The sequence below is a fragment of the Pleurodeles waltl genome, chromosome 9, assembly GCF_031143425.1.
Source record: "Pleurodeles waltl isolate 20211129_DDA chromosome 9, aPleWal1.hap1.20221129, whole genome shotgun sequence".
In the NCBI taxonomy this organism is placed as follows: Eukaryota; Metazoa; Chordata; class Amphibia; order Caudata; family Salamandridae; genus Pleurodeles; species Pleurodeles waltl.
The window spans coordinates 159436703-159458677 of record NC_090448.1 but is presented as its reverse complement, the minus strand read 5'-3'; the positions used below and the strand labels follow the sequence as shown (position 1 = coordinate 159458677).

Here is a 21975-nt window from a genome sequence, read left to right as displayed (position 1 = left end):
CAGGCGGCTTTGGCCCCCAATGATATGGAGTCTCTCCTACATGTCCCATCTGATACAGTGTCTAGGAATCTGTAGCAGGCATAGTTTTTCCTCTACAAGTTCTTCTCTAAGCTAAGTGAATACAACTTGTGTTCTAGAACATTTCTCTCATTATTTACGGGATTCATTAGTGAAAATCTTGCCTACGCTTCTGGAAGAAATCAGAAGCACTTTTACTCCTATGATTCAAGATGGCCAGCAAGCAGCTAAACTAATCATTCGCTGTGGCATGGATACCACTGACTGTGGGTCGAGCTCTTCTTCCTTAGTTGTGCTACCTCGCAGTGCCTGGTTCTATATTTCAGGGTTTTCAGCGCCAGTCCAAACCACACTGCTTTTATATGCTGTTTGATGTGCCTATTTATTTGATGCACAGGCTGATTCTTCTGTAAGGCATTTTCATGACAGTAGGGGTGAAGCAGCGAATCAGCTTTGTTCCTCTCTACCTTTTGGCCTGGTATATTACTACTGTATGGTTAGTAAGGTGTTTTTGTTCTTATGTATTCCACAGAAGAGCCATGCTTTGGCAAAGCTGTGAGGCTTTTTTAATCTGCTACAACTTAATTGTGGCACGCAGTGAGTGTTCATGCTTTTGGCATATGCTCTTTTACTTTGAATTGTTATTGGGGTGTATTGTGCCCTGGAACTCTACAAGCCTGATGTTCAAGGCACACCACTGTCATTACTTGGTGTAAAGTGAAGACCTTCCACTTCAAGTTTGTCAAGAACAGCCCACTTGAGGGTTATCACTTTTTAATACTCCTGATATAAAGGTGATATTGACTACCTTACTTAAAGAAAAGCTTTTGCCTAAGAGTTGTTATCTTAATGGTATAAACCATACTCTAAGTGGAGTATTTGAGTAGTGCTGTGTATGCTGGTGAGCAGTTATATATATATATATATACATATATATATATATATATATATGCACAGTCAGCCTTAACTGGTGGGCTATTACACCTTCATTTGTGGGTACACATTACATTTCTTGGCAGAGTCAGTTTTTCTCACTTGTGAGCGTATGGAATTACACTAGTATACGGAGCTTGTCATAATAATAGCTTCTTAGGAGTGTCAGTATATTGTTATTCTTAAGAGGCTTCTTTAAAAGGATTCTTCCGCACTAAGGGTGTCTGTTAGCCAAGTCCTTTTTTGTACAGTCAAATATGGTAGTATACGGTGTACATTTACTTTTACCTATGATATGATAGTATCCGTTTTCTTCTTTTGGTAGATTGGATACTTTAGAAACCAGAAAGCATCTTCTTGGGGACTTTAAGACTCTCCTTACTTGGTCTTAAAGGTTTTATATTAGATAGCCATTACAGTTTGGTGGATTTTCTGCACTTTGGTGTAGACATTGGTATGATACTGACATGTTCTTTGAAGATTTTTATTTTCCTTTCCTGGCATTTCAGTTTATTATGGGTATTCACTAGGACATATATTTGTAGATTATATTCTGTATATTGTATAGACTAATTCATATTATTGACTCTTTAAGAGTTGCTCTACGCTTGGTCATTTGCACTAACGACTTCCTTCTTTTCGAAAGAGTTTCACCCTATTCAGGGATACTACTTCTTCTCCATGAAGATATTTATATCTGATGCGCTTGAAGAGGTTAGGTTATATATTAATACCTCATTTATCTACAACTATTTTCACTGTTTTTTTGACTAGTTACTGTAGGTTGGGTTCACACTTTAAGAAGTGTTTGGCATAAGAAGGAATATACAAAATTGGACAGATTCCTTTTATTTCAGAATCTTGAAAAATGACAGTTTTAACGTAATTTACACCTTTTTTAGTTAATCTATGGATGAGTCACAGTCATTATAAGAATCACATACTCAGCTTGGTTTTTACCACTATCAAGGTCACCTTTTTCATACTTGCTGTTTTATTCAGCCCTTTAAAATATATATATATATATATATATATATATATATATATATATATATATATATATATATATATATATACATACACAAACACCCACACACTTTGTTGGTTACTCCATAGGCGTTTGTTATAGTCCTATGTCAGTAAGTGTATAGAGAGAGAGGGAAAATCTTGAAGATGTTTTTATCATCTATAGCTACTTTTCCTGGGAAAAGCATATTTATATGTCCATGGTTGCTATTGTTGTCTTCAAATTCTTTTTAAAGAGGGCAATTGTATGTTTTCTCTGCAAGAGATAAAAATTCTACGTATGTCTTATAGTGCAGGTCTGGTATGGTAGACCTTTACATGGTAAGGCGTATTTGTTCAATGGCATGTTATTTTGCTCTGTATTTCAAAAGAGATACAGAGCAAAATAACATGCCATTGAACAATACTCTGTAATTTTAGACTACATATAAGAAAAATAGATTATCTTCACTAGTTCATTTGGAGATACTGTCCAACGGTCATGGGTAGTGTTTCTTCCCCATGTTTTATTTTTCTCTTTGATAACACTGCTGTGATCCTTTCCACAGCTTTGATGGGGTGTTTGTGCATGGGTTTGGATCCCATTGAGGGAGTAAATTGCTTAATTTTCATTTTGTTAGTTCGCCTCTAACACCGATTGGTCATATTAACATGAACTTTCTGTATTCCATGTTTTTGAATGTTTATAACTCCTTATACATGGTTCCTCCTATTTTATGTCGTGAAGTATGTTAGGTCTCACCTACATTTTTATGAATGCACCGTCTTTTTCAATTCATCTAGACCAGTTTTGTTCTAAGAACATATTTTCTATTGGTAGCAATCATGGGTGATTCTATCCTCATGCTATTAACGTTTTTATAACTTATTACTGTAGTTCTTTACACAGTTCTTGTACTAACGAGGATGTCTTTACTCAGACATTCTTATGAACGCATGATGTATTTCTCTTGTACTAGACCAGTTTTTGTCTGGTTAGAGACTTTCAATTTTGTCGGGTGGCTTCTGACACACATTTGACTTTCTAACACGGATGCGCTTATTCCCATGTTTTCTACGGCTTAAAGTTTTATTTACCTGCAGGTCCTTCCACAGGGTTTGATGTCATAGAGTAGATTCTTATTCACCTTAATTATTATGATTGTCCGATCTTCTTCTCTTGTTCTAGACCTGTTTTATGATACTTAAGGAGACTTTATTGGGAGGTCTCCGTTTGCATTTGCTCCTCCGGGTTACAATGACTTTGGTATTTTTGGTATCTGATTCAAAAGTAAGGAATCTGTGGCTAGATGTCTCTATCAGATGAATATGTTGCTTACCTTTGATTACGCATTATCTGGTAGAGATAGGATATAGCAGCAAACTCCTGAACGGCCCTCCCGTCCTCCCAGGTCTGATAATTGAGTCCTCTTTGGTCTCAGAAGATTTTGTTATGGAAATACCTTGAATTAAGAATTCAGTGATCATTTGGCACAGGGGTGTCTTCTGAGTTAGCACACTGTTTCAATAGGTAGTTTCTATATGTGGCTCTACGTTTTCAGACTTGAAATTAGTCACAGAAGAAAATTACGTCAGTGAGGGGGTTATATGGACTCCACTGCCATCACATCCAGGGGACAACGTAGATTCAGAGTTGCGCGATGCCCTCTTCTGACACAAAAACGTGCTATGGGAAAAAAGTGACTGGATCAAGGCTTGTGCTGGGAAGGATTCTAAAGTAATGAATCTAAGACTAGATGTTGCTACCACATGTTAACTTAAGGAGACATACATAAAAGCAATCATGAAAGGCTCGTAGGTCAGAGGAGACCTGGGCTAAGACTGAACAAATTAAGAATCATTTAATACCCAGATCCAGTGCCATGCATGGATGCACCAAACTGGTGCCCATGCTGTGTACGACACAATCTGTGGTGAATAGACCAGCTCTGAAGACTTATTTCACTGCTCTTCTGTGTCTTCAATAGTCTCAGCAAAGACGTTTGAAATTTAATAGGGAAGGCCAGAGGGCATATGTGTACCATCCTTAGCAAACAGTGTTCAGTCAGTGTAAGACTGCGCTGGCAAAATACACTTTTCTCAAAAGCCCCTCTCTGGAGGCACATTAGGTAATTAATTTGGATTCACTCTACAAGTAGATTTCTGCCTAACAAAGCTCTCAGGATTTTGGTGCTAGGCCAGAAAGGTGGGATCACCAGGGGTGGGACTATGGCAACGAGTTACGGGATCATTTACAGGTAGGGTTAAACGAACAAGTTACTTACCTTCGGTAAGACCTTGTCTGTAAGAGACAGGGACTAGATGCACATTCTTACAATTCTTCCTCAGGTGCCAGACTGGATATGGAAAGGTTTCCCAGCAGTACCTCTGAGCGCCACAATAGGGAGTTGTGCGACTCCATAGTGAAGTCATCCACTGAATGTGATGCTGAGAGTACATATAATCCACTGTCCAATGAGCTGAAGTCAGTTTCTACTATGACTGTTTTCATGCCAAAAATGCGGCGCAACTATAGAAACTGCCTTTGGAAACAGTGTGTCAAAAAAGAGACATCTTTGTGTCAATTAATTACAAACTCCCAATGAAGGAATCTTAATGCCAAGAAAAGGAGCTGCATGATGCTGTTGGCGCCATCCGTGCCATAAGGGATACTGCAGTCGCCTATTGTAGGCGCCAACTTGGTGCGCAGACATCAGATACTGTATTGCAACTTTCCATGCTAGGTGTTAAAACTAAGGCCCTGGACGGAAGTCTCGGTAGCCCTCGAATTCTGTCCACAGAGCGGGGATGATGGGAGCGTCAGTAAAGAATCTGCTGCTAGATTTCTGTCCAGATAAGGTGTTACCAAAGGTATTGTTTATCTGATAGAGACAACTAGCCCCAGATTCCTTACCTTAGAATTAGATATCAAAACAATACCATTCCTGGATGGGGTGTGTGGACAAATTTCAGTCAAGGAAGTTTTCAGGGCCGAATGGGCAAAAAGCCAGTTACAAAAGACCTGACTGTCCAGACGGTAATGTTAGGTAAACATGTGCGGGGAAGCCCACCTTGCTGCCTGGCAGACATCCAGAACCAGAAATCCACATTCTAATGCAGTGGTTGCAGATCTGACTGGCAGAATGAGCCGGAAAGCCCTAGAGGGTTGCTTCTTGGCAGATGTTAATGGAAATCACAAAAGATCCTACTAAAAGTCAATGATTAGAACAAGCTGGTATAAAAAAGAAGAAAAGAGCCAGGTATTTTCAAGAATTAGGGTGAGTAAGGACATGTGCCACACCATAAGAACTGCGGGAAGAACCACAGGTCATAAAAGCATTGAAAAGCATGTGAGAGCATTACCATGGCAGTGGGACAAAAATGTGTTGAGGATCTAGGAAGATCTTTATACACAGGATGATCCACCTGGACGTCCAGCTTCTGCAACATTTCCCTGGCTGTGCATCCTCTGAGGACGGCAAGTCGTCAGCCTGCGTGAAAAATACGAAGGAATCTCCCTTCGAGTGAAGGAGTCACTACCCTGCATGGGCAGGTACCTGCTGCAACGACGACCGGCTGTGTAGATCTCCTCTCATCCTGAGCTGTGTGGATCCTACATCACAGGTGGTGGTCCGGAGTAGACCTCTTGGTCCTCCCTGCCAGCTGTCCGACTTTGGTGGAGGTAAGCCCTTGCCTTCCCACGCAGGACAGTACCCCTGTGCACGGTGCCTCTTGCAGCTGCCAAGGCTTGTTTGCATCTCTTCCAAGGGATCTTCAGGCTATGTGTAGCTCTAGCCCCAAGCACTCCTGCAACACAGCCCTATGCATGGTTGTCCTGCGGCATGGGACCCTTCATCAGTCGTGCTGCGTGGGCTCCACGGCGAGGACTGCGTGGGATGTCGCCTGCATCCTTCAGGAACTTTTCACAGACTCCAGAGCTGCAGTGCTGACCTTTGCATCACGGTCGACCAACTCCTGCATCCACAGCTGAGTGGGTAGTAGCTCCTACTCGTCCTGGACACTTCTGGACTTGGTCCCCTTTTTCCACAGGTCTTCCTCTTCAGGAATCCACTGCTGGGTACTTGCAGTCTTGTTTGGGTGTTGCATTTTCATCTTTTCCTTCCTTTTGGGTAGTTTGGGGAAAATCCACTAACTTACTCATATTCTTCTGGTCGTTAGGGGGCACTGTGGTACTTACCTTTTGAGTTTTCTAGTACCCCCCAGCTCCCCTCTACACATTCCACTCACCTAGGTGCGGGTCCTGTGTTCGTATTCCATTTTTTTTTAGGTTATGGTTTGGCTTCCTCCTAGGGTCACTATTGTCTAATTGCATTTGCATTCTTTTCTATCACTCTCTATGCATATTGCTGATTACTAGTGTATATAATTGGTGTGTTACTTACTTCCTATTGGAGGGTTGCCGCTCTAGTACTTTTTGTTATTGTTTCAATAAAATCTTTATTTTTATAACACTGAGTGTCTTCTTTCAAGTGTGTAAGTGCTGTATGACTACAGTGGTATTGCATGAGCTTTGCACGTCTCCTAGATAAGCCTTGGCAGCTCATTCACAGCTACCGCTAGAGAGCCTGGCTTCTAGACACTTCCTACACTACACTAATAGGGGATACCTGTATCACGTATAAAGTGTAAGTACCTTAGGTACACACCACACACCAGGCAAGCTTCCTACACTAGCTCACTGAGATCTCAGTTAGGTTGATACCACTGATTGTGGAGGCACTACTGAAGGGCCCTCCTTTGCCAGCTTGCATGGGTGACCAACAGAATGCAGGAAGCAATTACACCGAGCAGGTACTAGACCTTCATGACTGGAACTGTCACTCCATTCTGAAACATCAGAATCATAGCCTGAATGTCTTGAATTCTATGAGGAGGAGGAGGGTAGGCATGATTCACTGTGGTGTCCAATACTGCCCCTATAAATAGGGTGCGATAAAGGGCTTGGGCACATTTATGGAAAAGATCAGGATGTACAACAACTGAGTTGTCAACTGCAAGTGATGTAGTACTGACTCTGGAGACTTGGTTTTGATCAGCCAATCGTCTAGGTAAGTCTGAATTTCACATTCCCTGCACAGCTTAAAGCCCAGCTTCCTTGGAGGACACATCTTTTACCACAGCAAAGTAGCTACTTTGAAGATTAAACTGTTGAAGAAAGTCTACAGTGTATCTTGAGAGCTCCCAGAAAAACGTTACGCATTGAAGGTGTGGAAAAAAGGGAACAGACGTCAGACAGAGTCGCATGTAGAACCATGACGTTAGGACGTCCTCGCCGACGTGGAAAGCTATGAAGGAAAGTTTCAGTTGAAAGCTGGCACATTGGGATATTCTAAAAAGGTGACAAATCTACAGGTGGATGCATCCATCAGTAAAAAGATCATATAGTGCTTCACTATATGGTAGCACAGGCTCTATTCCCGTTTGTCCCTAGTGAAGCACTGTTACCCTTTGATAAGCCTACTGCTCAGCCTGTCTCCTGACTGAAAGAATAGTGACGCATCCGACAGGGACCAGCGACCTCTGAAGCCTCAAAGGACTGCCCTGAAACCCGAAGGACCAAGAAACTCCCGAGAGCAGCAGCAGTCTTCACCCACAGCAACATCTTTGCAACAAAGAGGCAACTTTTAAAGAACTCACTCTTCTTGCCGGAAGCGTGAGACTTCAACGTCTGCACCCGACGCCCCCGGCTCGAGCTACGGAGAAAAGAAACACTACTGGGAGGACTCCCAGGCAACTACGACCTCGTGAGTAACACGAGACGACCCCCCTGGACCCTCACAGCGACACATGCAGAGAGATTCCAGAGGCTCCCCTAACCGCAACTGCCTGTAACAAGGAACCCGCACTGCACCCACAGCCCCCAGGACCAGAAGGAACCGAACTGAAGTGCAGGAGTGACCATCAGGCGACTCTCTGCCTAGCCCAGTTGGTGACTGGCCCGAGAACCCCCCCCCCGTGCCCTGCCTGCACTGCTAGAGTGACCCCCAGGTCCCTCCACTGATTCCTATACAAAACCCGACGCCTGCTTTGCACACTGCACCTGGCCGCCCCTGTACCACTGAGGGTGTGTTTTGTATGCCTACTTGTGCCCCCCCCAGTGCTCTACAAAACCCCCCTCATCTGCCCTCCGACAATGCAGGAGCACCCCTGTTCTTCATAGGCGCCTATGTGTTTGCGGCCCTCCTTTGATCTCTGCACCTGACCGGCCCTGTGTTGCTGGTGCAGTAACTTTTGGGGTTGCCTTGAACCCCCAACAGTGCGCTGCCTATGCCCAGGAACTTGAACTTGTAAGTGTCTTACTAACCATTACTTACCTCCCCCAGGAACTGTTGATTTTTGCAGTGTCCACTTTTAAAATAGCTTATTGCCATTTTAACTAAAACTGTGTATTTTACTGCTCTAATTCAAAGTTCCTAACTTACCTATGTGGAATACCTTGCATTTTATGTATTTACTTCAAATCTTGAACTTGTGGTTCTAAAAATAAATTAAGAAAATATATTTTTCTATATAAAAACTATTGGCCTAGAGTTAAATCTTTGAGTGTGTGTACAACAAATGCTTAACACTACCCTCTGATAAGCCTACTGCTCGACCACACTACCACAAAATACAGCATTAGAGTTATCTAAATGTGCCACTATCTTACCTCTAAGGGGAACTCTTGGACTCTGTGTACACTATCTCTCACTTTGAGATAGTATATACAGAGCCAACTTCCTGCAGCATCTAAGAATGGATCCAGAGGGCCTATCTTACAAAGAGGGCGATAACATGGGCAAGGAGTCAGGTATGATACCTCTCTCCTCCTTGGGACTCAAAAGTGCACCAGAGGGAGGTAGGGACCCAAAGATGGCATGGAGGGAATTATAATAATCCAGCATCTGGGCCAGAGTTGCCATGGCTCTAGGGACGCAGGGAGGCACGGGGTAGACTTAAGCACAGACTCCTTGGCTGGAGGCTGGAAGAGGGCGTCAGGAATGAAGGACTTACTTGACATTGGTGGATGCCGTGACTTATACCACCTGCGTTTTGAAGTCTTCTCCTTCGATGTCAAGAGTGACGTATGCTCGCCGGAACAGCTCCAGGAATGGACTTGCGATCACTCCTGCGACCTAGAACAAGACAGGCGACACAGGGCCTCCGCCAGACACACGCTAGGATCTTCATACGCCATTCCCCTAACGCATTCAGGTGAAGGGGACACCACGAGCCACACTCCTTGGAGTTGTGGTGTTCCCCAAGGCACCACTTACAAACAGTATGAGGGTCTGTGGTGGACATCTGCCAGCCAAGGGACCCACAAAGTTTGAATCCCAAGGACATGGGGAAAAAAGGGTGCACACTGTTCCTTAGACAAGAAATTGTCGAGATAGGCCAAAATGGCATGAGGAACCATTCCAGATTTGCGTTGTAAGTGTGGAGAAGATGGAACTGATGTCACTTGTTGGAGAGGGGATTATATTGACTTCGTCAACATCACATCTAGTGGATGACGTCGCTACTGACACCCTCTTCCGATGCATTGAGGTACTGCTGGGAAACATTTCCGGATCCATTCTGGCACCTGGGGGAGAATTCTAAGGTAAGGAATCAGCGGCTAGAGGTCTCTATCAGATACAGTGTACAGCAGCGTACTAAAGTTTCCCTCTGCCTTTACCAAGGGCTCTAAGGTAGACAGCCAGACTATAATCTCTCTACTAAAAGATATGCCTTGGATTATACTGTAAGTAGCTGCAAGTCAAGAGCTTCTTTTGCTCTGAGGACTACTTCTATGAAGTAGGCACTCCGGTGAGGAGCACAGCTGTGAGGGGAAATGTCAAATGCACAGTTTTTTATGCAGATGTAGGTAAAGCCCAGCATCAGTTTAGTGAGGGTGCAATAAGCTATCTGCCTCCTCTTGTCATGTGGGACATTTTTAAGCCACTGAGCAGTGTCAAAATAAAACTGGAACGAGGCTTAGCAGCCTTCTTAAGTACTGAGGATGAGTCTTAGTGCTGTACTTTGTTAAGGAGCTGATATAGGTGTTGAGGACAGATCGGGTGCTAGCGCCATGATGGTCCACGCATATAAAGCCTCTGGTGCCAGACTGAAGGCATGGGCTGACGTCAACACTTGGGGATCAACTAGACCCAAACCCATGGGCAGAATTCCAAAAGGGGGCCCTGAAGCTTTATGGTGCCTAAAGACGCATCAGATGGTGCTGGACAAAATCCTGAACAAGTGCATCATAGCCACCCTAAATGAGTCTATTTGCTGGGGTTGACAACAGCCAAGAGTGCTTGGGGCATGGTGGGACCTTCAACAGCATATGCTTGGAGGCAGATGAAGGCAGCAGAGCAGAGTTATTTGAATGCTGATTGCGCAACTTCTCCCTGGAACAGGAGTAGCAAAACGTGAACGAGTCCCACTTCTACTTCTTGTGCCATCACTTTTCACCTTCGTCTTCAACTTACTAGAAGACTCAACAAACCTCACGTTTTATATTCAGTCATATATAGCTTTAGCTGTATGCAGAGCCATGTCTAGACTCTAGCCGCCACAGGTAGACATTGCAGTTGCAGAATGATTTGAAACCTCTGTACAAATCTGAGAAATAGAGCACCAAGCATGGATACACACTGAAATGCATGGAAATTAACAACTGACATCAGTGAGAAGGGGCATTATCTTTGCAATTACAGTTGTCACTTCTGGAGGTGATGTGAGGTAACCACAGAGTACAATGGCACCCACTGACATACCTACTCTACCCATCCATTTCACAATGACGAGTGGCCCAAATTTAAGAGGTGAATCTGATCCAAGGTCCAAAGTTCACAAACTCCGCTCATCTTCAGCTGTTGAATGGCAGCGTACACAGCATCCAAAGCAGAAAGAGTGCCAACATGGGTGATGCATTTGCCATCTTATATTATTCATATTTCTTTTTGCAAAGACATTTAGGAAAATCCTGAACCAATTCTTCCATTATATTCCACTGAAGTGCAGTGACTCACCAAGATCTGTGAAACAGCAATGTGTCAACTAATTGGGAGCTCTTGTGGTCAAGTTTATGGTCAGCACTGTTAATGTGCCTGCTTTCTTTATTTGCAGGTGTCCCATCAGACACCCAAGGAATAATTGAATGTTTGCACACAGTATGAATGTGCTTAGGTATGCATGTAGGTATATCCTTAGTAGAAGCCTCTGTCGGTATGGCTCAAAATGTCCATGAATGTAAAGTTCATCTGTGGGGCATCTTTACATTTTCTCTCTATACAAGGGGGCTGCTTTCAATGGGTGGGCCAAACTTGCTAAGTAGCATACCATAAAAAACACTGACTGGTACTGAATGATCTTCTCAATTCTTGAGTTTCATTGAGGAAGACTGCCTCTTACACTTTCAGAATGGCCACAACATAGTGCAAAGCTGCTCACAGGATAACAGCTGGGTAAACCTATCTTTCTTCTGGATTGGAAGGCCTTCTGTGGTAGAATCGACATGAGTCTTTCTAGATGTTCTCTTTATTGTGCCACTTCTTGAATGACCACCTTTTCTAGACTAATAGATAGATACATTTAAAATTAAACATTATAGGACTGTTTCTATGCAAGAGGTGTCAATACTGTATATGAAAGAGGCCTGACTAAAATATACCTTCTTTCTGTAATCATAAGAGTAGTTCTTTCATAAACCTGTATTCAGAGCTGAGGCATTTCAGGCTTGGACTTCTTCTGTGTTGTCTTTGGAGTAAGGAGACACACATTTAAGATCATCCCGATTTTGATATAGAGCTTCATTTCAAAGTCAATGCTCTTTTTATGAGCTGGCTTGACATTGCAGCAGTCACCAGAAAATTATGTGAGGACCATCAGGACAGTGCTTTTTCCTCCGCCCAAATGTTGGGAGCCAGGAGTACATGTTTTAATTAGACAGAAGTTGTGTACTTCCACAAAAAAGTGCTTGCCGCCACACAGCTGAGATCATTTTGTTTATTTATCCAGCTGCCTGAGCGTGCACTTTCTTGGACACACATATGCAATCGTTATGCTATTAACGCAGTTTAGATAAATAGATAATTTATTGTGTTACTTCTGGCAGCAGCACAAACAGGAGGAGGAAGTCATTAACGTAGACAGATTTTTAGATATGGCTTGAGAGTGCATTCATAAGCCATACCTATAGGCATTGCCAATGCTTGTTTTTTTAAGTTAATGCATCTGTCTTGGATAAAAGGGTGACTTAGATGTCGAACCTTTGTACGAAATATATATCTTTGCTTTAGGATAGCGGTTCCCAACCTGTGGTCTGTGGCTCCTGACGTGCATGTTTTTAGATGTATTATTTCCTATGTGCAGCAGTTTTAAAAGCACTGCAAAGTTCCTTGTACATCCAGCAGCATTCGGGCAAAAATTAAAGCGTCAAGGTAACTGGTGATTAATGTACCTGCTGGAAAGGGATGAGAGTTTTGTCTAGTGGTAGTTTTGACTCTAAGATAAAACAGAAGGCTAATATGCCTGCTGCAAATAACGTGTATCATGAAAAGAACAGTATTTTATGTGCATAGCACAGTGGGTTACTGCTGTTGTCACAGACATTCTTTTGTTACTGTGGAGTTCATAAGTTACAATCATAATCAAACACAGTGAGCTATAAACTGCCATTAAAGAGCTGCATGCAAACTGCATGGCACAAATTAGAAAGTTAGGTTTTTCCAGTTTTTCATTTTCCTTATGCTGCTAAAAAAGGTATGCTTACGAAGAAATACATTTTTATTATTTAAGTCAACGCTAACCACTGTGCTGTGTTCTAAATCCTGAGTTTGTGCTTCTCAAGACCAAGCACTCTTAGAAAATGCCAACTAGTGTGGATGACATGTGAATCCTACACCTTGTAGTACCCTGTAAAGTGCTCTGACACCCTACACTGGTATGAAAGGTTCTATAAAGCAAATGAATTACATGTGACCGAGAGACTATGAAGAGATGAGTGGCCCTTATATTTTGCTTCCTTTCCCCACCACATATTTCTGAAAAAGCTTTCTCAGATCTTATGCACCTAAAAAATTAAAACAGAAATCGTTTGAGAAATGTAGACTCTGCCTTGAGGGTTAAACTTTCCTAAATAAAACCAAACATTGAAAGGTTAGTCGTCTAGGTGCAGCGCCAACCTTCCCATTAAAACTTTTCAATTGTTGCATTCTTTTTCAATATAAATTAATTATATCTTTAGTAATTCTAGTATTTGTTTGGTGTGTACTTGTTTGTGTATTTTTTTTGCAAATTACTGTTTTAATGTTTAAAATGTAAATTGTACAAATTGCTTGGGGTCCCTGGCTTTTAGTAATGATTAAGTGGGGGTCCTCAGGAGTTTAAAGCTTGAGAACCACTGCTTTAGGACATGAGCACAAATATTGACATGGTAAATGTAGGAAAGTGCCCCTCTTGGCCTGGTTACCCCTACACTTTTTGTCTGATATTGATGCAGACTTGACTGAAAGTGTGCTGGGATCCGGTTAACCAGGCCCCAGAACCAGTGTTCTTTCCCTTACCTGTACCCTGTTTCCACAAACGGCACACCCATGACAACACAGCTAAGTACCTTGTAAAAGGTGCCAGTGGTACCAAGGCACTGTGACCAGATAGGGTCCCTATGGGCTGCAACATGTATTGTGCCGTACAGTTGACATGGTATCTTGGGGTGCCATGCACACCAACCACTGCCTGTGGCAAAGGTAAGTCACCCCTCTAGCAGGCCTTACAGCTCTAAGGCAGGGTGCACTATACCACATGTGAAGGCATAGTTGCATGAGCAATATGCCCCTACAGTGTCAAAGTCCATTCATAGACATTGTAAGAGCAGTATGGTCATATTAAGTACATAGGTTGGGAGCTTGTCGTTGACGGCTTCACTGAAAGCTGGGAGGTATGGCATCAACTCTCTAAGCACAATAAACCCACACTGATGCCAGCATTGGATTTATTGAACAATGCACCCAGAGGGCATCTTAGAGATGCCCCCGTACCCTACCTAACCCTTTTAGTGTAAGGCTGACCAGCCTGTGCCAGCCTGCCACTAAAAGACAAGTTTCTGACCCCATGGGGTGATTGCCTTTGTGCCCTCTGGAGTCGGAAACAAAGCTTGCTCTGGGTGGAGATGATTCACACCTCTCCCCCTTCAGCAGGAACTGTAACACTTGAAGTAAGACTCAAAGGTTCAGGCCACCTGTTACAGTGCCCCAGGGAACTCCAGCTAGTGGAGATGCCCGCCTCCTGGACGAAGCCCCACTTTTGGTGGCAAGTCTGATAGGATACTTAGGAAAAACAGGGAGGAGTGACCACACCAGGTAGGACCACCCCTAAGGTGTCCAGAGCTGAAGTAACCCCCTCCTTGCAGAATCCTCCATCTTGGTTTGGCGGACAGGGACCAATAGGGTTAGGAATGTACCCTCCTCCCCAAAGGGAGTGGGCACAGGAAGGGTTAGCCACCCTCAGGGACAGTAGCCATTGGCTACTGCCCTCAGACCCCTATAATGCTCCTAAATCTATTATTTAGGGACACCCCTAAACCTAGCTCACCAGATTCCTGGCGACCTCAAGAAGAAAAGAAGCAAGAAGGACAGCTAAGCCCACCCCAGCAGAGAAGACTCCAGACACCAACAGACCTGGCCCAAACTCTACCAGCCTTTTGAAGCCCTGCTACAAAAAGGTGATGCATCCTGCAGGACCAGCAACCTCTCCAAACCCCCAGAGGACTGCCTGCCCACCAGAGGACCAAGAACTCACGAGGACAGCAGCCCTGCCCACAAGAAACTCCAAGAAGGACTTCAAACTGTCTTGGATGCGCAAATACTGCCCACTCTGCACCCAATGCCCACAGCCCGTGTCCTGGTGGCCCACCAGTCCAGAGCAGGTCCCCAGGCGATTCTGACCTTGTGTCTACCTTGGGTTGATCCCCTCCTGGCTAACACGACGCCTGCAGCCTATATCTGGAGGACCCCCCTGACTGTGAGAGAAAGCTCCCTTCCCCACCTGCAACCCCTAGCCTTGGGGAATCCGACCACCTGTCAAACAACGTTCAGCAGGCTGCCCCCCTCCGCCTGTGGTTTCCCGGAACCCTCCTCCTGAATCCAGCCTGCAGCATTTTTGTGACCCCCGGGGTTCCCCTATTGAAAATCAGTGGGAGTCTGGGAGCCCGATGTTGAGTTTGCACCCTGCATCCAGCCACCCCTGTGCTGCTGAGGGTGTGTGTTTGGTCATGACCTGTGCCCCCCCTCAAGCTCACACTTGAACTGTAAGTCGAGTACTTACCTCAAAACTGCACTAACCCTCCACCCTGGATCCCTCAGGACTGTTCTGAAAATTGCACAGTTAATTTTTTAAATTGAAAGTTGTTACTTGCCTGTAAACTGTTTTATATGCTAGTCTTAAAGTACATTTGATACATGATTACAACTGTATTTACCTGCAACGAGAATCTTTTGGTTCTAGAAATAAAGTACCAAATTATATTTTTCCAATATAAATACATTGGCCTGGAGTTAGTCATGGAGTGTGTGCCTCATTTCTTGACTGTATGTACTACAAATGTTTTGCACTACCCTCTGATAAGCCTAACCCGCGTAACCACGCTACCAAAAAAGAGAGCTTTAGTATGATCTACTTTAGCCTCTGTTAAGCCTTTGGGGAACCCCTGGACTCTGTGCACACTGTATCTAATTTTGATATAGTATAGACAGAGCCAGCTTCCTACATGTTCTGCAAGTCATCCTTATTAGGGCATCTACAGCCTGCAGAATGGGTTTCAGTAGCTGTGTAGCAGCATAATCCACTTAAGAACACTGCATCTGAAACAGCTCTGTGGAGACTGGCACTGGTTCTCTTCATTCACATCTATAATAATGGATGGTTCATCACAGAGCTCTTCAACACACCCTTTGGTGTCTACCTCTAAGGATTTATTAAAAGCTATTTAAAGTGACTTAGTAAATTCCTCTCTTTTAAAACATGTCTACACACAAGTCCAGTGTTTCTAGTTTCTCAATGTCATGCTCTCATGGACTGAAATGCCAAGCATTAGCAACATTTAGTCATTGTGCTCCCTGGGCAAACTCCAATTGCATAAGCTGTGCATAGTATAAGGTCTTACATTGAGGATAAATCTTTAAAAAAAGATATTATCCATCACCTACCCAGCCTAGACCAGACTCTGGCATGTTATATGATTAAATACAACACATAGACCAGATGCACTTTGGCACACTGACAAAATCGAACTACCTGCCTATGAAAAACAATTTCAAGGCTTAAGGAGAAAATACCTCTTTTTCCTGAAAAAGTCCCAATGAACATTTCATCACGGCCCAGTAGAGGCTGAAATGTACTGCGCCGAATGACCTAAGTAGGCGCTCTGATGCAACACAAGCAATTATAAAAAATAAAAAAAAGAAGGAAGTACTCAATTTCCAAAGAGCTCACAAAACCACATGCCATCATTTCTTCCCCATACATTCATTGACAAACTTTAAAGCCTTTGCACACATACACAACAGTTGACTTCGATCTTGTCCTTTGTCATGTATACTGGGCACAAACGCAATGTAACATTTTATATTATGCGTAATTGTATGGTATTTCCTTTGCATGTTTTGTCATACAATGTTTGCATACTTTTTGGTGATGTCAGCACAACACTCTATAAAGATTTTGTAAGATGCAAATAAATATTTTATTCAAGATATGTTATCAGAGCACATATATAAAGAAAATCAAAGATTAATTAATGTATCCATACAGTAAAAAAGTAGAAAACTTTTTGGATACTTTTAAACTATTGACCTATCTCCTAGAAGTATCACTCTGCCATACCCTCTACTAGTTTCACCTGTTCATCTGACCCACTGGACTCCTGATGTCTCTAAATAATGGGGTACCGAGGAACAGCTAGAACCCCCTGGGGGTTAATCAACAGCTATCTGAGCCTGTCTCTGGGTTCTAATCACATGCTGGGGATATCTTTAGCCACTCTGCATATAACTACTGTTAAGGGTTCCTAAGCTGTGCCATGCAAAATAGAAAGAAGAAATATCTAGTTTCCAGAGACTATGTAGAAGCAGGAACTTGTAAACAGAAGACAAAGTAGAGAAAAACGGATTTATGCATTAGTTGCTGGAAGAGAGTATGCTTCAAAGCTGTGAAACAGAACACAGATTAAGCCATGTTCTAGTGGTAGCATATTTTTACGGTCTGATGCTACCCAAAAATATAGAAGTTCTCATTACTGTATGGTATAACAATGTGCTCAGCGGAGGTGAAAATTAATAACCACAACAAATTACACACCCTTTCAAATCCATTTATTAGGAAGCGGTGAAAGTGTAACAACATTTAGTTTGTTGAACAAAGGCTGATACAGCCAGAACATGCATTCACATTTGAAAATCGTTTCTTAACTTTAAGAGACATTCTGTACTTTTGAAGGAAGAAAGTTATACCATTAGTTAGGTCATACCTTGAAGAAGTTGTATTTTCTTATTTGAGTCCTCAACTTGCTGCCTGAATGCCTTTCTTTCTTCTTCCAACAGTGCTAACAATAAAAGTAACCAAATCAGAATTAGACTTAATTCTGCTTGATGAAATTATCATAAGAAATCATTTTATTCTTATTATTAGCTTATTTTAAGATACTTGGCCCAATAAGATAGTCGTGTTCAGAATATCCTAAACAAATACTGTGACTGAATACCTGTCAGGAACAGCCAGGTTTCTTTTCTAAGCTTTCACAGTGTTTGAGAGGATATTTTACAAGAGGCCAGACCTAGAAACAGTGATGTTTTTCTGCCAAACATTTACCTAATTTTGGTTATTCAAGGACGCTTTCATGTTGCGTTGAAAGGATAATTTATAACCTCTTGAAGTTCATATTTTCAGAAATATTAAAGAGGAAGGCTAGGACCCCAGCATTTTTAAAAATGTTTCCGAGGGCATAGGTACTAGTGAAAGGCGAGGCACTGAAACAGCATCTGGGCAAACTGACCATTCTTGAAGCCACTCAAATACATTTGCAGCACCATTCAACACCACTTCTGTAACTAAGCAGACATCAAAGGCCTTTAAGAGACGGATGGTTGATAAAGTAGCTGAAAAAGGATCATAGCATCCATTATAATCAATATCACCAAAGGTAATTAACCTTTTTTTCTAACGGATGCTATTCCATATGCATAATCTTTATATTAATCTTGCCAGTACAACTGATATAGAGGAGCCTTGGATGAGTAAGATTAAGAAAAGAAACTACCTATAACATGAGTACAGTGAATGCCTACATAGACACCCATTTCAAACAGTTATATATCGGAAAAAGAGAGAATGTGCATTTTTTCAGATATACAGACCTGTTTGCAGCCTCATAGTTATATCTATATAGGACACTAACCACTCAGAGAATTTTCTTACCTTATTACAGCCACACATTTGAAAGCACGTTATTTTTTTTGATAAACAAGTTTTATTGTTTTGAGAAAAATAATAAATAATAATAAACCAGCAACAATGAACAAAAACAGTGATATGTCAGGCAGAGCGCAATTACAGTTCCATATAACATTGTATACGAGGTTAAGGACATTAGTGATTATCAAGCAGATAGATACCATACGGGAAGTCAAAGTTTAGAACTGTGGGATTTGTCCATTGCCTTGTTTCCAGTACTGCCGTCTTGGCCAGGTTCCCATCTTCTATTATAGTAGCAAGTCTACCCATCTCCCCCATATCTTTTCAAATTTCCGGGGACACCCTCTAGAATCATAGACCACCTTTTCTTGGGTCGCACACCAGTCTACCCCTTTCTTCCATTTATGGAGTTTTGGGCCCTCGGGGGAGATCCATGTTGCTGCTATGTCCCTTTTAGCTATCAACAGGGCTGTGGCTACCAGTGCTCGGTGAGCCCGTGTTCCTCTCATGCCCTCCATTACGCCCAGCAGGACTAATTTGGCAGTTCTTTGTATTTCACCATTTAGGACTTTCTCCAGCACTCGAAACACTGATTCCCAATAGGACTGAATCACTTGACATGACCAGACCATGTGGAAAAAATCTGCAGGTTCAAGCAAGCATCTTGGGCATTGGGCCGAGGGTCGTAGACCTGCGCGATATATCCTAGCAGGAGATAAGTACGCACTATGCAGGTAATAGAATTGCACTGTGCGGAGCTTGGCCAACACTACTAAGGACCTGGGTGCCATCAGTGCTTCCCTCCATTCTGTATCTTCTATGGCTCCCACCCATGCTTCCCATCTGGGTCTAATGAGGTTCACGTCTCCAGGGGCATTGTTAACTAACATTTTATAGATTTGGGAAACCCCTTTCCCTCCCAGGTTTCCCATGAGTAGTTTGGCTTCTAGCGGGTTAGATTCTGGTAGAGAACTTGCCGTCTGTATGTGGGTTTTTAAAGCATGCCTGAGTTGGAGATATCGGAAGAATTGTGTTGGGGCTAGTTGAAAATCCCTCCTTAGGTCTTGAAAAGATTTCATGGAGTCCCCTGCCCACACGTCACCAACCAGGGAGATGCCCACCAGATCCCATTCCCGGAATCCCTCTAGAGATGCAGTTGCGCTTAACCATTTCCCTCTCCATAGTGGTGTTTGGTGTGTAACGGTGGTATTCCAGTGGGTGTATCTCAGGGCAGCCCGTCATGTCTGGAAAATCACTTTGGTAACTTCTCCCATCTCTCGGGGCAGGGGATTCCCGTACATGATGTCTAGAAGGCGGGGAAACCCTAGGGTCTCCAATTCTACTCGGTAGGCTGGGTCTCCCCATCCCCCAATAAACCAGTCGTGTATCACTATTAATTGGGAGACTAAGTAGTAAAGGTAGGGGTCTGAGGCACCCAGGCCTCCATCATAAATCCCTCTTCGGCAGTGGTGGGCCCCTACGCGGTGTCTGGTACCCCTCCAGAAGAACAACCCTGTAGCTCTTTCAAGGGCCTTGAACCATGAGCGGGGGATGGGTAGGGGGAAGTTTTGAAAGGTGTAGAGGAGCCTCGGCAAAATCATCATCTTGTATAAAGCTACTCGGCCCATTATGTTTAGTGGTAGAGTTTGCCATTTCTGGAGATCCGTTTTTATGCGTGACAGTAAGGGGGTCAATTTTTTTGCCCAGGTCAGTTCTGGCAGCAGTGATACCCAGATGCCCAGATATTTAAAGCTTAGTCGACGCAATGATATATGTTCCTGCCAGTCAAAACAATCTCGTGAGTGTGCCAACGGAATTAGTATGGATTTAGCAGGGTTCATTTTCAGACCTGAAGCCGCTTCATAGCGTTCCAGTAGTCTGAGGCATCTCGGGCCTGTTACACTAGGTTCCTCCATGTATAGCAAGATATCGTCTGCATAGAGCACTATTCTGTCTTCCTGGGAGTGCTTCCATCTCCAGCCGCTATATATTGGGTCGGATCTCACCATCTGCGCCAGAGGCTCAATGGCTAAGGTGAATAAAAGGGGGGATAGAGGACAACCCTGTCGTGTGACCCTGTGAATCTCTAATGTTGACGACAGAGAACTGTTAACCTGCACCCGGGCGGTGGGGTTGGTGTATAGTGCCTGAACCAAGCGGCAGAATCTAGGGCCCAGGCCCGCGCGTCGGAGTACCAACCGGAGAAAACCCCAATCAACAGAATCGAAGGCTTTTTCAAAGTCAATGAGTAAAAGGGCAAGGTCTCGGGTCAAACGGCCACGTTCAGCTAATGCTATGTGCAACCGGCGGATGCAATGCAGAGTGCTGCGAGTGGCCATAAAGCCGCATTGATCTGGGTTTATAAGTAGAGGAAGGATCTTTTTAAGACGGGTGGCAAGGATGGTTGCAATTTTTTTTATCTCTGTATTGATTAGTGAAATTGGCCTGTAGTCGGCACAGAGTAGTGAGGGGGGTTGAGTCTTAGGTAGCACCACAATGGTAGCTGTATCTAGTTCTCTGGGGAAGACACCACTGTTGTCCACCTCTGCGAAGAGGTTCAACAGGTGTGGTATTAACTCCACTCTAAAGACCTTGTAGTATTCTGCGGTGAGTCCGTCGGGTCCCGGTGTTTTCCCCGCGCCCAGGGCCGAAATGGCCATCTGGATTTCTTCTGTGTCGACAGATTCGTCTAAGGCCTTTGCTTCTGTCTCGGACAACCGCAGGAGGGGAGTTTCGTCTAGTAACTGTCTGGCTACATTTATATTGACCCATCCCGACACTTGATAAAGAGTTTGGTAATATGTGGCAAAGGCATTTGCAATTTCTGTGTGTTGAACGACAGTGTTTCCCTCGCCATCCCGAATTTCGGGGACTATCCTGGAGGCTTGGTGGTGAGATACCAGCCAATGTAGCATTTTACCGGTCTTGTCTCCCCAGCCGTAGATTTTTGCAGTACTAGCTCTCCATATGTATTTAGCCGATTCTAGGGATTGGTCTCTTATTTCCTCTCGGAGCAAGCTTATTTGTCTTGTCATTTTATCTGTCGGGATTACATCATTCTTACTTTCCAGGGCCACGACTCTTAGCTCCAACTTTTCAATGTGTTGGGTTCGAGTACGTTCTTGGATCCGTATCAGGTGTTTGGCCTTTCCTCTTAGCACCGCCTTACCCGCCGCCCACAAAGTACCTGTGGATGACACCGACCTTTCGTTCAGCTTAAAATATTCTTTTATCTCCTCACGCAACTGTTCCACATAACCTTGGTCTTGGAGGTACCATGCATTTAGTCGCCACATTGGACGAATCTGGGATTGAGTGTGACCTATACTGAATCGGAGTGGAGCATGGTCAGAGATTCCCCTCGGCAGTAGTTCAATATGGGAGAGAGCTGCGCAGTCAGTGCCCGGAAGAAGGACCAGGTCTATCCTGGATTGTGAACCGTGAGCGGCTGACGTGTGGGTAAACTGACGCCGTCTTGGGTGCCATATTCGCCAGGCATCACAGAGCCCCGTCGCCGAGAGCCACCCCCTGAGCCCTGTTGCCATTGTGTGTCTATGCGTG

The 21975-nt window shown here is 43.7% G+C and overlaps 1 protein-coding gene across 6 annotated transcripts in view; it reads right to left on the bottom strand.

The window, feature by feature from the left end:
* SLMAP (sarcolemma associated protein) overlaps positions 1-21975 on the bottom strand; it is a 793819-nt gene that overhangs the window by 203344 nt on the left and 568500 nt on the right. For all 6 annotated transcript variants that reach the window (XM_069206475.1, XM_069206474.1, XM_069206478.1 and 3 more), the window contains one exon: positions 17471-17545. In XM_069206475.1, coding sequence (XP_069062576.1) covers positions 17471-17545 — 75 coding nt within the window. The remainder of the gene's footprint in view (positions 1-17470; positions 17546-21975) is intronic.